The sequence below is a fragment of the Triplophysa dalaica genome, chromosome 22 (assembly GCF_015846415.1).
Source record: "Triplophysa dalaica isolate WHDGS20190420 chromosome 22, ASM1584641v1, whole genome shotgun sequence".
NCBI classification, from domain to species: domain Eukaryota; kingdom Metazoa; phylum Chordata; class Actinopteri; order Cypriniformes; family Nemacheilidae; genus Triplophysa; species Triplophysa dalaica.
The window spans coordinates 5,998,779-6,012,619 of NC_079563.1; the positions used below are offsets into that span (position 1 = coordinate 5,998,779).

General features: G+C 37.6%; 2 protein-coding genes across 2 annotated transcripts; one reads left to right on the forward strand and one right to left on the reverse strand.

The window, feature by feature from the left end:
• Positions 1 to 254: 254 nt before the first annotated feature.
• On the reverse strand, positions 255 to 3,467 carry ndufa8 (NADH:ubiquinone oxidoreductase subunit A8). Its single transcript, XM_056736584.1, has 4 exons — positions 3,304 to 3,467; positions 2,447 to 2,610; positions 1,504 to 1,669; positions 255 to 590 (listed from the first exon to the last, which is right to left on the reverse strand). The coding sequence occupies exons 1-4, from the start codon at positions 3,352 to 3,354 to the stop codon at positions 453 to 455; spliced, it is 519 nt and encodes a 172-aa protein (XP_056592562.1). The 5' UTR covers positions 3,355 to 3,467; the 3' UTR covers positions 255 to 452.
• Positions 3,468 to 3,525: 58 nt separating this feature from the next.
• On the forward strand, positions 3,526 to 13,694 carry morn5 (MORN repeat containing 5). The gene is made up of 6 exons (XM_056736582.1): positions 3,526 to 3,768; positions 4,433 to 4,580; positions 4,723 to 4,834; positions 4,913 to 5,044; positions 12,917 to 13,010; positions 13,644 to 13,694. The coding sequence occupies exons 1-6, from the start codon at positions 3,722 to 3,724 to the stop codon at positions 13,660 to 13,662; spliced, it is 552 nt and encodes a 183-aa protein (XP_056592560.1). The 5' UTR covers positions 3,526 to 3,721; the 3' UTR covers positions 13,663 to 13,694.
• Positions 13,695 to 13,841: the final 147 nt, after the last annotated feature.

The following is a 13,841-nucleotide window of genomic DNA, read 5'->3' on the forward strand; positions in this document are numbered from 1 at the left end:
TAAGACAAGAGGTGATGGCTGGTCAACACATGAATGAAAGCACCATTATGACAAGCTTAAAGGTTGAACCTCTGATCGAACTACACAAAAAAACATGCAACACCACACCATTTTTCTTAACCTAACATCTGCATTTTTGCATTTGAACCCTATGGAATGTCTTTTGTTTAAATAATATTGTGCAAAGTACAATTCAAAACTAACAACCACACACCATCCAACTAACTATGCGCCAATAAAAAGCAACCTGTAGCCAATTTTAAATTAAATCTTTTTAATTCCATAACATGTACTGAGTGAACAAAATTTATTGACATTTCCACACATTAATTTAGGATAACAGCGCTGCCACTGGAACGCTGTATCTTGTACTGTCCAGTGGGGTCTGGTTCTGGCCAGAAGAATGGAGTTGATGGACATGATGATCTTTAGAGGACAGCAATTGGCCCATTTCACCAGTTCCAGAAAAACATACGGCTGCCGTGTTTGGATGGCTGAAGCTTGGCCTCAATAGGAGGGTTGGGCTCAGGTCTTGGTCTTGAATGGTAGGGGTTTTCAGGCAGAGGCCGAGATGTTGCCACCTTGGTCACCTGTGAGACAGAGGAACCGTGTGAGGTGCATGATGTGGATGGAAACCAAGAAATATGTGCTGCTCTTAAAATACTTCTTTTTACAAATATGATGTTGAATCGCAGATTTCACGTAACAGTGTGTGTAAACTGAAGACATATAGGCAACATCTTATATTAAAAAGCATGCTCTATATGTGCTCTGCTTGCATTTCTAACTCTTTAAGTGGATTCCACAGTAAACCTAGAGTAAAGGAACTTATTCTCTTTGCATTCAAACTGAACCTGGACATAAAAGTGGATTTTGGTTTCCTTAAGCTGAAATTTTTCCAATGCAGTCAGTTAAATATGTTATTGTGAAATTAATTTTTTTTATTGTATTATTTATTTTGATATTATTTCTATTACTTATGAGATATTTTTGATAAGAGACGCTTCAGGTGTGAGAAGCTCACAACAGTTATACATTTAGAATCTATCACCACCTCCTCTTCTGGGCCACAGTGTACGTTATTAAATTTGTATGACTTTAAAAGGGCCAAAATACAGTGAACATGGAACAATCTCTATTTACAAAATACTTATTATAAGTAGATGAACCATTCAAAAAACACTTTGAGCCAAACGCCTGCTCTGTGTGTGAATTGCCAAATACAGCTGCTGGATAAAATTAAGAGACCACTCCAGTTTTGCCACGAATTTGCATTTCTGCATGTATTTTGGCAATTCCAGTCAAGTGTTGAATGCAAAGAATCTTCCTTATTTCATCATATATTCATCTAAGAATGGATCCTACAATGTATGTAGAAACATTAGTATTTTTGATTTTAAATGAATACGAGCTTGTTTTCTTTGCCAGCCAATTCCTTTGATTTGATTGGATTTGAGCAGACCTAGTGGAAACAGAGATGATATGATAAATCTGTAGACTCACTTTGGACAGATCTCCTAATGCAGGCCTCTCCCAGCCCAGTTTATCCAGTACACAGCTATCAAACGCATTCTGCTGTTTACGACAGTGACGCAGCTCAGCCAGGTTTGAGTAATCCAGACAGGTCCAGTACTCTGTGAAAGACTCCGCACAGTTCCCCTTTATCTGCCTGTGGAAACAACAGCACGTTAGCTCAGTTAGAATTTTTTTTAGTCCAGGTTTGGAGAGAATTCTCATTTTTGGAGGAACTAGGAACTTTAATCTACTGCTTGTTCTAATTCATACTGACCCTTATATTTTGTCATTCTAGTTGTGAGAACATATATACATTGTAGGTTAAATACTTTTTCCCTATGAACAGTTTCTGATTTTTTTTTATAAAACTACAAACATTACATTTACGTTCATGCATTTGACAGACGCTTTTATCGAAAGTGACTTACATTGCATTATGTGAAACATTTGTATCAGAATATGTGCCCCTAAGATCGAACACATGACCTTGGCGTTGCTAGGCCATGCTCTAAACACTGAGCTACACTGAGCTGTCTAGTTTACCACAGACACTTGTCAAAGTTCAGACGAATGACAATATATAAAAAAAACATGGCACGGAATAGGTGCTCAAAATCAGCGAGTAGCAATAATTTATCCCCAACATTCATAATTTACTCTACCTCAGGCCATCCCACATGTATACTACTCTTATTCAGTCGTTTACAAACCATTGTTGTTGTTTGGATGCATGTGCTGTTTTAATTTTCTACAAGCTGGGACCTTCATATAAATACAGAGTGACAGATATGTAGTCTGATTTAGTCTGGGATGACATGAGGGTGAGTAAATTGTGAGAGAATATCATTTTTTTGCTTGAAACACGATGATAAAAAGTGTGATAAGTGTGTAAAGAGTAACACAAACAGCAAGACAAATACAATTTGGATACCTGAAGAAGTTTACTGCACATTCATTGACTTTCCTCCCTTCATTCAGACACTTTCTGGGGTCCTTCTCTTCCCAGCGACATAGCATGAACTCCTTATTAGGCTTGTCACACTGAGACCCATAGTGATGGGCAGCCGCCTTCAATACAGCTGATGACACATTAACCTGTGCAGAATAACAACACTGAATCAGCTTCTATATACTCTAATGTTAAAATATTTTTCTATGCTTTTACTGAGCGCATCCCCAAAAGGACTACATGTATGACTACATGTATGACATTTAAAAGCCCTCTTTACTTCATATGGAAATCCAAAACGTGTGATCTTTACATTTAGAAGACGTGACTTACATTGCTTTATCCTATACATTTTACATAGGTATTTGCGATCCCCTGGGACCGAACCCACAACCTTGCGTTGTTAACGCAATGCTCTTACCACTGAGCTAAATGAAGCTTTAGTTTATTCATTGTAATGGATACTGTCATGATGCCCAAAGAATATGGGTTACAAGGCATGCGATATAACCCTAATGTGTATCTTTAATATGTATGCTAAACAAACGGCATGGGGGTCAGTTTAATGTGTTACCCATTATATTGCATTTATGACTCAATGAAACACTTAAAAGATGTAACGTTACATGCCAAGTTCCACAAATAATATTGAAAAAGAACGCATCACGCCAATAAAAAGAACATTAGAAATATTTTCACATTCATGCTAAAGTCTTGCGTCCTATACATACAGTGCACAAGTTTATCACATTACTGGTTGACGTTAGCTATAGCACTCCAGCGGCAGTCAGCAGCTTCAGGCAACCATCTGCTTGCATTTTTCCATTATTCAGACTTACTTCTTCGACGTTAAGGTCCTGAAACGGCGGAATCTCAACCACACCAGACATGGTGTGACTTTTACCGCACCAAAACTAGCCTCAATTTATTTGACAGTTCACAACACACTTCAAGGTCCCCGTCTGCAGTGAGACGAGGCCGAACGAAGAAGGTCAGTTAACTGCGCATGCGGGAGGGGACACTTGCGGGCGCATGTCGATGGCGTCATCCGCGCAGAAACTGGGGAACCAAACCGCCATCTTGGCTCTAAACAAAAAGCAAAGTTATAAAACAAGCGTTCTCTGTAATTTATTCGGTAAAACTGTTGAATGTTATTTATAAGGATACTAACGAGTCCCACGTGAATGTATCGATCTTTGAGGATATTTCATAATAAATGTTTGTTTCCATGGTAACATTGTCACGCTGCTGTTCAACATGGAGTTTATGGGTAGCAGTTATAATGGAGATTACAAAAATGGAAGGTAAATCAAATGATCTCGATGTCCAAGCTTTTATATCTGAATTTGCAAATATGTAACGTTAGTATCTTATACATGTAATGTATTTTTGTTGGTAAAATCGGAATTTAATGTCCTTTGAATTGAGATACCTATAACAGGATCGGGAATAAATGGAAGAAGTAGGCTATCTTTAAATTAAATTAAATTACAAATCATATAAAATGAAGCAAAAAGTTATAACGTCTTCTGATGTAAACATCATTATTGGTGGAATTGGATTGTTGTTATTGTGGGGTCATAGCTCAGCAAATAATGTGATCTATATTAGATTGAAAAGTTAATCCAACATTTTATTAATTGATGTAGCTTTTAACACTGTATTAATTAATTATGTTGTGTGTTTATGCATTATTTATTTTGACTGTACATTTGTGGTGTGTGATTACATTAGTCCATGTGTTCACTGTCGAATCGAATACACAACCTTTGCATAATTGTAAGCTTCTTCTAGTTTATCTAGTAACATGTTGACACGTAATGATTAAGACTTCAAGCTTTTTTCCTTCGGATCACATTAACAATTGCAGCCTATGTTATATTGTGCAGACAGGACTATTTCTTAGAGTATGTATTGGGAAGCTAAGTGAGAAGCTAATGAAATCTCATCTCATGTTGTCCTTCACAGGATGGAGGGGATGGGGGAGTATACAATTCCCACACAGACTAGATATGTTGGAGAGATGAAAGACGGCATGTTTCATGGAAAAGGAGTGCTACATTTTCCCAATGGAAGCAAATATGAAGGAGTTTGGGAGAAAGGAATATCCAAACAGGTCTTTAACACCCTCTTAATACAGATCTAACTGATCTAACAGAAATGGTATAGCATACACATACAACAACGACAACTTCATATTGTACTTTTGCATACAAAATGAACATGAAATGTAAATTTAATGATTTTGCTGCTTCTAGGGAAAGTACACATTTTCAGATGGTCTGGAGTACGAAGAGAGCAACTGGGATTACTGTGTTGGCAAAGATAGACGGTTCTTCTCTGAGAGGTGTAAGGGCCTGAAACCAGCAGGTACGGTCTCTTACTAAAATTATTGGTTTGTGGCCAAGTATAGCTTGAATGAACAACAATGCAATGCTTTTTTTAAAGGCGAATCCCAGTGTACTGATCGGGACCCCCCGCGGGTCATCCCTGATGGTTGCTATGACAGCGGTGATGGCTTTTATGATCCTAACACCAGAGTTGTCAAGGACTACGACAGTAATTTTCTCAGGAACACAGGTAAGAGAATGCTTTACCCAACACAATGAGTTTTGCTGTACAACAAAAAAAAATTGTATTTTCTTTTTTTTTGTGATTTATGTATGTAAAGTAGTCTCACAGTGCTTAGCCTGAAACCTTTTGCTATATTTTTTAAACATGTTTTTTAATTTTTATGCTTGTCTAAAATGGCAAAATCTATTTCAGATAAGTCCACCCCTGAATAACACTGAAACATGGGGTTTCTTTCTATGATGTGTTATATAGTCTACAGTCTAAGTGTGCAGTTCTTGTCTAGAATATGCCACATTGTAAACCAGACACTATGACATTTAGTCAAAGGTTTGGCTAAGTAAGTCTAACAATAACCCACCTAACCCCAACTCATTTCTTACACCATCAATTTCCCACACAATAATTCCCATGAAATCACGATGTATTTCTTAATCCAGTCCTTCTTCCAGTCCATGATGTGCACTGCGTTTTCCCAACGATTTTGCCCTTAGTCCTGCCACCTGGAACATATAAGAACACAAGAGCATTAGAGTGGCATAAATGGATTAGCTAAATGCGTGTAGATAGTGTAGAGACTGAAGATTGAGCAGTGAGATCGTAAGATAACTATTCTGTAGGTCTTTTCTCTCAGCCAGACATGCCTCTACGCTGTAGTCACTTGAATTGTTTTCAAGGAAAATGTAAAACACATTTTCCAGTGCCCGATGTAGTATCTGTGATTTGAGGTGAATTCTGTGTGTCAGTCTGTATAGATGGGAATTCCAGTTCCCATGCCCGTTTCACCTATCATTAGAATACTGTCCAATGTCATTCATAAAAAAAGATTGTGGAATTAATACCTACTTTGTCAAAGTTCGAATTGGGATGTAAGGAAACCTTAATCCAGAGATGGTTTTGGTTTTATATGAGAAAACTACCAAAAACCCCTAATAGACACACACACAAAAACAGAAAGCAGTATAACCTTTGATAAACCACTATGTCAGTATATCACAAATAAACATTTTGGATCTTTGGATGCTGGATTTGATATAACAGGTGCACTGATAAAGCATTACTGTTGTGCTGTTTTTAATAACATGAATTAGTGCATTGAACATAGAAATAACATTATATTTATTGTAGTGCTGTCAAGTCATGATCAACCGATTCCAAAATAAATGTCTGTGTTTATGTAATATATCGGACCCTGGACCACAAAACCAGTTATAAATGGCACGGGTATATTTGTATTAATAGCCAAAAATACTTCGTAAATGATTGATTTTACTTTTATGGCAAAAACCATTAGAATATTAAGAAAAGATCATGTTCCATGAAGACATTTTGTAAATTGTAAATTATACTGTAAACATATCAAAACTATATTTTTGTGAGTGGATGCAGCAAAATCGTGAACAAAAATGTCCATAAACACGTCTACAAATATCACTCGCTTCTGCCCACTGTTTTGGAATAACCCACTCGAGTTTGGTATCCAAGCTTAGAATTTCTCCACAACGACTTTACAGCAGTAAGCCAATAGAGAGCATTAAAACAATTCCCATCACTTTAAGGATGATTTTCTCAATATTTCGATTTTTGGCACCCTCAGATTCCAGAGTTTCAAATATTTTGGCCAAATATTGTCCTATCATAACAAACCATACATCAATGAAAAGATTATTTATTCAGCTTTGTATTAATCTCAATTTCAAACAATTGACCCATCCGACTGGTTTTGTTACCAGGGTCACATTTGTGTGTGGTGTGTTTATTTATATTTATTTTTAACATATATACATATATGTATACATATATAACAAATATTTACATAAATATGTATACATTTATATTGAAATATAATTCAAAATATGAATAATATATGTATGTAGTATTTTACTCACATTTCTAATATACATGTAAACAAGTATGTTTGTGTATTTATACATTTATATAAAAAAATATAGATTTTATAAAGCAAACATTTATTTTGAAAACAATTAATCATAATTAATTATTATGACAGCACTATTTTGTAGCAGAAATATTTATCCATTGTGATTTAACTCCCGTGAAAAACTTTTTTATAATACCTTATATGATGTGACTGACTACAATAATCATGTAATATGTATACAAATACTATCAACAGGATTTCTTTATTTTACGGGCTTAGATATTCTCTCTCCGGTAGAAGAAATACATAAGGCTCAGTATACCTGCTCCTATTTGGAAAGTCACTTATGACTTGGCACCTTGCTGCATTTTCCAGTTTTGCAAGATGCATGATTCGCAACTACATGCAACACGATATGCAGGCCCATTTTCGTCACAGTCTGATTTCGAGCATGTACGTCACCCATACCATCATTCATCTATTTCATATCATTACATTCATCTATAGTCACTATAACAGAGGAAGACAGCTATATCCTGAACAGATGTCAGAAGACTGAGCCTGGGGTAAGAGTGTCTGCTGCCTTTCTTGTAGAGAAGCTGAATTGTATTGATATTATAAAGGAGCAGAGTTGTTGTCTGGTGAAGTACTAGTTGCAATATAAAACAATCTAATAACATTTGACATGTTATTTTTATGCTTCAGACCCACACAGAATCTCTGCTGGCAATCCTTTGCAAAAAAAGTAGAGTGTAACTTCCCTCGTCATCAAATATGTGTTTGTTTAGTAAAGAACTCTTGAATTAAGAATAAGAGTTTTTTTCTGTATCTTAGATGTCTCTAAATGACCATCTATTTGGGCAATATATACATTCGATAATATTGTGTCAGTCACTTCATGGCTCTACTACTCAAAGTCAACAAATGCGTCAGATCATTTCCAGCCTCGCACCACACTTGTACTACATGTGACTGGACCATTGAGGAAAACGTCAGACTGAGATTTATGCAAGAGCACAGACCTGTCAAATTAAACCGCATCCTCTACACAAATCCACATCCCAGACATCATTTGTTTTCATATTTCTCTTGATTTTTGGTGAACAATAGCAACTATTCAGCAGTCCAATGCAGAAAAAGACTGCATGCTACAGAGATGTCTCGCTCCCCAGCTTAACAATTGTTATTGAGCTCGCTTTACAACTTATATAGGAGACCACCTTGGACAACGCCCCATGGAGCAGGGAAAGTGAGATGTTGCTGTGGAAATACATCTGGCCTTCAAATCAGAAGCAACTTCAACATGGAGTTGTATTATAAAGGAATGTGGTGGATCCTATAGATTTATTTTTATCGCTCAGAGGTGACGGCACATTTGTCAAAATGGGTGTGAAGATAGAATTTATTGCCAGTAGCTTCCCTTCAGGATGGGGGATCACAGGGTGCACAGACGCTGAAGAAGCAAACGAAGAGGAACAACTTCCCTGCAGGAGGATGTTTTTGGGAGAAGAGGAAAGAGGGACAAGTCCAACTACAGCTGTGGGGCAGAGAAACAGTGGGATCCAGGAGACGGGGATGACAGGGGGTGGCAAACCCACGCGGCGGCAGCCCAGGCTGGACAGGAAGGCATGCGGAAATGCCCAGGCCGTGGGCCAACTATGAAGTTGGTTGGAGAGCACTAGAAAAGCAGATGGGAGGAAGCCCTGAGGAATCTCTTCACGTTGGTCATTTGAAAACAGGGAGGGTGGGGTATTACAAGAAGCAGTTGATGGCATGCCAAAGAATGGGATGGGCACAAGTGCTTCTTCACATACCCTCTTGCAGTACTACGATAGCTCCTGGTCTTTGTCGGCAAGCACACCATAGGCAGAGTATACTGTACACTCCAAGCATCAGAATCTCGCTACATTCATACATGATACTTCAAATTGCAGGACATGATGGCATACGCGGGCCGACAGCATGGTTTAAATTTATGTGAATGATTGGAAAATGGCACAATCTGAGCTGTGTTTTTGTTGTCTGTGTCAGGTTTCATGATAATGGAGATGGAATGTAGATGTAACCTCTAACATTAGCTTGCTATATGTTGATGTCTTGTAAAAATTGCCCATAGGGTTTTCTTCTCGTTCAGGCACTTGCATGGCTGATAGTTCCTATTATGCTGGGTTAGACCCTAATTTAAAAGGAGTTTCTGAAAAAACATAGTTTTCAGTTCCTGCATTCTTAAAAATAAAGGTGCATACAAGGTATTTCCCAGCAATGCCATAGAATACCAATTTTTGGTTCCACACAGAACCATTCAGTCAAAGGTTTTTCAAAGAACCATCTCTTTCTTACTTTTTTATAATCTGAAGAACCTTTTTTCGACACAAAGAACCTTTTGTGAAACAGAAAGGTTCTTCAGATTTTAATAGTTCTTTTTGGAACCAAAAGGTTTTTCTATGGCATCAAAGAACCTTTTGAAGCACCCCTTTTTGTATGAGTGTGGTGCGAACACACGCCCAAAGACAGGCACTTCCGTCAATAGCTTATAAAGGAACTAAGCGTTCCTCCAGTTCCCCTATCAGCTATTTGAAAGTGGGTCCTTTGACTTGGCAACCATTCACAACCATCTAAAATTATAGAAATTGTTCACACAGCAAGACATCACTCGGTTTCTTCCGAAATGTAAAACATGTCAAAATTATCCCGCCACAACGAGACATCTACTGCCACATCATTACACCAGTCTCCTTTAAAGTCATTCCTGGAGAGCAGGGGAGGACAATGTTTGCTTGATGCAAGAACATGGGATGATTCTCCTTGTGCCTTCCTGGAAACTGGAAATGCTTTGAAACGTGAGCGGAAGCATTTCCAAAGCATGTCATTACTCAGAGCATTTGTAATGAGCCCTGCAGAGATTGCTGGATTAGAGGCTTTTAGGGAATATAAAGTGTTCCTGTATGCTTTAGTAAACTACCTGGAGTCAAACAGGCAGTGGGATACTTGCATTCTTTTTTCAGTAAGACTGGAAATCCTGTTTACAAGCAGCTTCAATTATTGAAACACAGTTAAGAAATGAGCTAGGGAGGTTAGTTCTGTGCATTTGATGCTCTCCAACCAAAACTGACAAAACATGATGAACGGTGCATGAACGGTCAGGTTCATGCAAATGATAGCTGATTTTATACAGCTACCATCTTTATGAAAGGTTAATAAAGTTTATTTAAATTCACTAAAATGGGATTTTGCCTGTCTAAAGCACAAGGAGAAATGGTATAAGTTATGTGCAGAATAAAATTATGGTGTTGAAAACAAAACAAATAAAATTAAACAACAACAGTAAAATGTATTATATTTTTGATTCAAGTTTTTTTTATATTACACAATGTAAAAAAAAATTGTACGTTTCTTTATGAAGTTTAACATGATGAATAAAAGTTTTTACCATCAATGCTCACAAAAAAACGAAAAAATATTTTCATACATTTTGGTATTGTCACTCGTACACAGAAATTACAACTGGCATAACACTGAGCTCAAAATATCAGTTAAACGTAACAGTTACTAAAAATAAATCGTCCAAAATTTCATTTAATCACATAAATTTAATCTCTTTGTCTTTTATGACTAACACTGTCCTCAGGATCCAAGTTCCACCCATAATCGCTTCATCCCACTTTCCCTGTGCTACAGAATTTTCTGACAGTGACAATTGGAAAGTCATTTTTAAAATATGTGAAAAATTGTATAGCTTTGTTTATTTGCAATATACCAAGATATCATAATTTAAGATAGAAGCACAAAATTGGCTTGATCATATCTTACTTGATACAAAATTAGCACCACAGAATTGTACAAGAACTAACAAAAGGTAAAGCAAAGCAATTTGTTACACTCTGTTATTAAATCATACAACTAATGGTCTTTTTTTAAAATCCATTCCTTGGTAACATAATGCAAATACTGTCGATGGCGTTACTGCAGTGGTTTCCTTCTGTAAAAATGTCTCTGTGCCAATGAAAATAGCCCGGGCCTAAACACCGAGCTTCTATTTTGAGATAATGTCAGACCTTTTCAGGAGATGATCTACAACCTGTTGAGGACGCTCACGTCTCAATGGTACTTTCTGCGCCATTGAAATACATTCAAACAATAAGCAGAGATCCTGAAGACGTTAATGGAATGTGCAGCTCTGTTTGGAAGGAAACACTTCTCCATTTGATTGTGTTCGAGTGATTAAGATAAACGCAACCTGTTCTGATAAACACCTCGTAACTAGGTGCTATTACAACTGTTGGCTATTACGGTTTTCCTTGTGACTCCTAGACTTTGATGTGGTTGACAGTGTATTAGATTTATTACACCATCTGCATGAGGACTAGAAAATGGAAAAGGAAATAAATGGAAATAAAACAAGAGTCAACTAAAGGGTGGACGAAACAGAAAGCATTACTAGTAAAATGCACAATTGTTGCATGTAAGATACAGTACACTTTTACAAATAATGGTTCTTGAAAGGTTCTTTGTTGTGCTAAATGGTTCGATGGGGAACCCGTTTAAAATGGTTCTTTTACATGGGATTTCTGCAAAGAACCGTTTTACCACTTTTATTTGCAAAAGTGTACAGGCTTATGGAAGTGCTGAAAAAAAATCTGTAATTCTTGTACAGAATACTTTCTTGTGCATAGAAAATAAATCATACTATTCATATACAGACGAAAGAAAAAAGAAATATACAGATGTAATGCAATTAGTTATCTAAATGGACTTAAAGGGGATTTTACACTTTTTATGCCCACAATTTGTCTAAATATAATGTCTAACCCCATTCAATGAAATATTTAATAACCACATAAGCTAATTCCTCCTAATAGATAACATTTAGATATATTTTGCAGTCTACTTGTTTGACACCTTTCGTCACGTGTGGTGTTCTTTGTCTTTGTAATCTTCCTTTTACCGATTTGCAGACTTACCTAAATTATATTTAAGGCTGCATTGTCATGCAAAACGCATTTGTCAGACCTTTTAGCCCTCGATATCGAGTATCTATTTGCAGTAGACTTGACGTGAGTGACACGTGTGCTCTGAAATAGGATCGTATTAGCCTATGAATTTGGCAAGTGCATGAATGCCAAGGAAACAATAAGTATTGAGGTGGTAATTTCGCGCAAATATAAACGTGCGAATTCTCTCCATTTATCATAGCCGTTGACAGAAACGTAATTGTAGACCGACCCTGTCCATCAGCCATTGGTCGATGCGCCCACGGAGGTATTAATTGGTTTAAAATAGTGATGAAATGTCCCTCTCGAGTGTGACCTCCATGTGGAGAGCGTGAGGTGCGTGAAGCGGGATGAAGTGAGACTTTAGCATGCAGCTGTCGCAGAATGGACCGTCGCGTGCTGGAAAAGTCTCAATTGCCGCGCGCGGGAGCCAGGTAGAAGTGGCGGGAGGCGCGTGGAGAGGCCGTTTAGGGCCATCGCGTGCAATTACCGACAATCAGAGGAGAGCTTAAGACCTGTTCTCGACAATGGGCCCGGTTCGCCACGTTCATGGGGGTGAGCGCTCAAGTGCGTGCAGCTGCGTGCTCACATTCAGCACCAGCCGCAGAACTACCTCTCGCTCCGCAATTAGCAACTCCTTTCAGTTTTAACCGTTTAAAAAACAAGTATATTATCCACTGTTTTTAGTTGCGGAATCATCTCTGGGTAGCGAAAGAGAGAAAAAAAGGGAGCGATTGATTGTCGCGTGAAGTAGGGCGCTGAGAGCGAATTTTCATAATTGTTGTCTTAATCCCGCACGTAAAAAATGTAAATTGCCTTTAAGCGCATATGAATGAGTTTGACACATGCCGTTTGGAGCTCGATTTTTGACCGAACAATCACGAGAAGGAAAAATTCGACTTTTTGCGTTCATGAAGCGTTCTGGGCGCGAGGAGACCTGCTGCTTTAAATGCTACTTTAATGCAAATAAATACATAAGTGAAATGTGTATTATCTGAAACTTTACAGATGACCGAGAGCACGAGTGGATTGTGAGGACCTGCAGGAAGGGCTGGGATGAGTGCATTGGCCATTATCCAAGAAACAGCACACTGGAAGACAAGTGAGAATACTCGTACACAAGGAGGCCATTGTGAATGTGTGTGATCTGAATGAGATATCAGTGCAGCCTTGTCACACTATTTCGTTTTTTTATTCTTTTTAATTAAATGAAACGTTTATAAATACAAAATCAATTTAAATATATTACAAAAATCGATTCGGATGTTCATGTTAAATGTGTATTTCTATTATGCACTATACTGTATGTCATGCAAATACTGTTTTAACGAATCTTTTCAGGTGTTATTGTTTTAAATCATCTGTGATTCATTTGTGTTATTTAAATAAACCAGAAAAACTAACATACTGTAAACTACTAATGAATCAAATCAACAGATTAATTAATTTAGTTTTTACATTTTACACAAAATTATGTTCCTCACGTTTGTATTGGTGTTTGGGTAAACTCATACAACGGGAGTAAAAAGATTGTTACATCAATGCCTGTCTATGCAGATACTACATTAAACGACTGAAAACACCACACATTTCCATTGAAGTGAATGAGCCAGATTGTTGCTCAGTTCACAAAAATGACATGCAAAGACTTTCGCTTAAAAAAAACGTGTGTTTGTGAGACAGAAGAGTGTGGGATATAGGAAAAGATTATGTCCTATTGGGTCCTTTGAAACAGAACACGGGAGACAGGATAAATCCTGTGATGTGGCCTGACAGGGAATTCCTGATGCCGATGGAATCAGTGATGGAGTGATTACTGCACACATTGACCCGTGAAGGGTCTGCCAATTCCTCCATCAAGCCCGTGATTGCTTCCTGCTACACGTTTAGGGTGCAGACTCGTACACACACACACTCAGACCCAATACGGCCC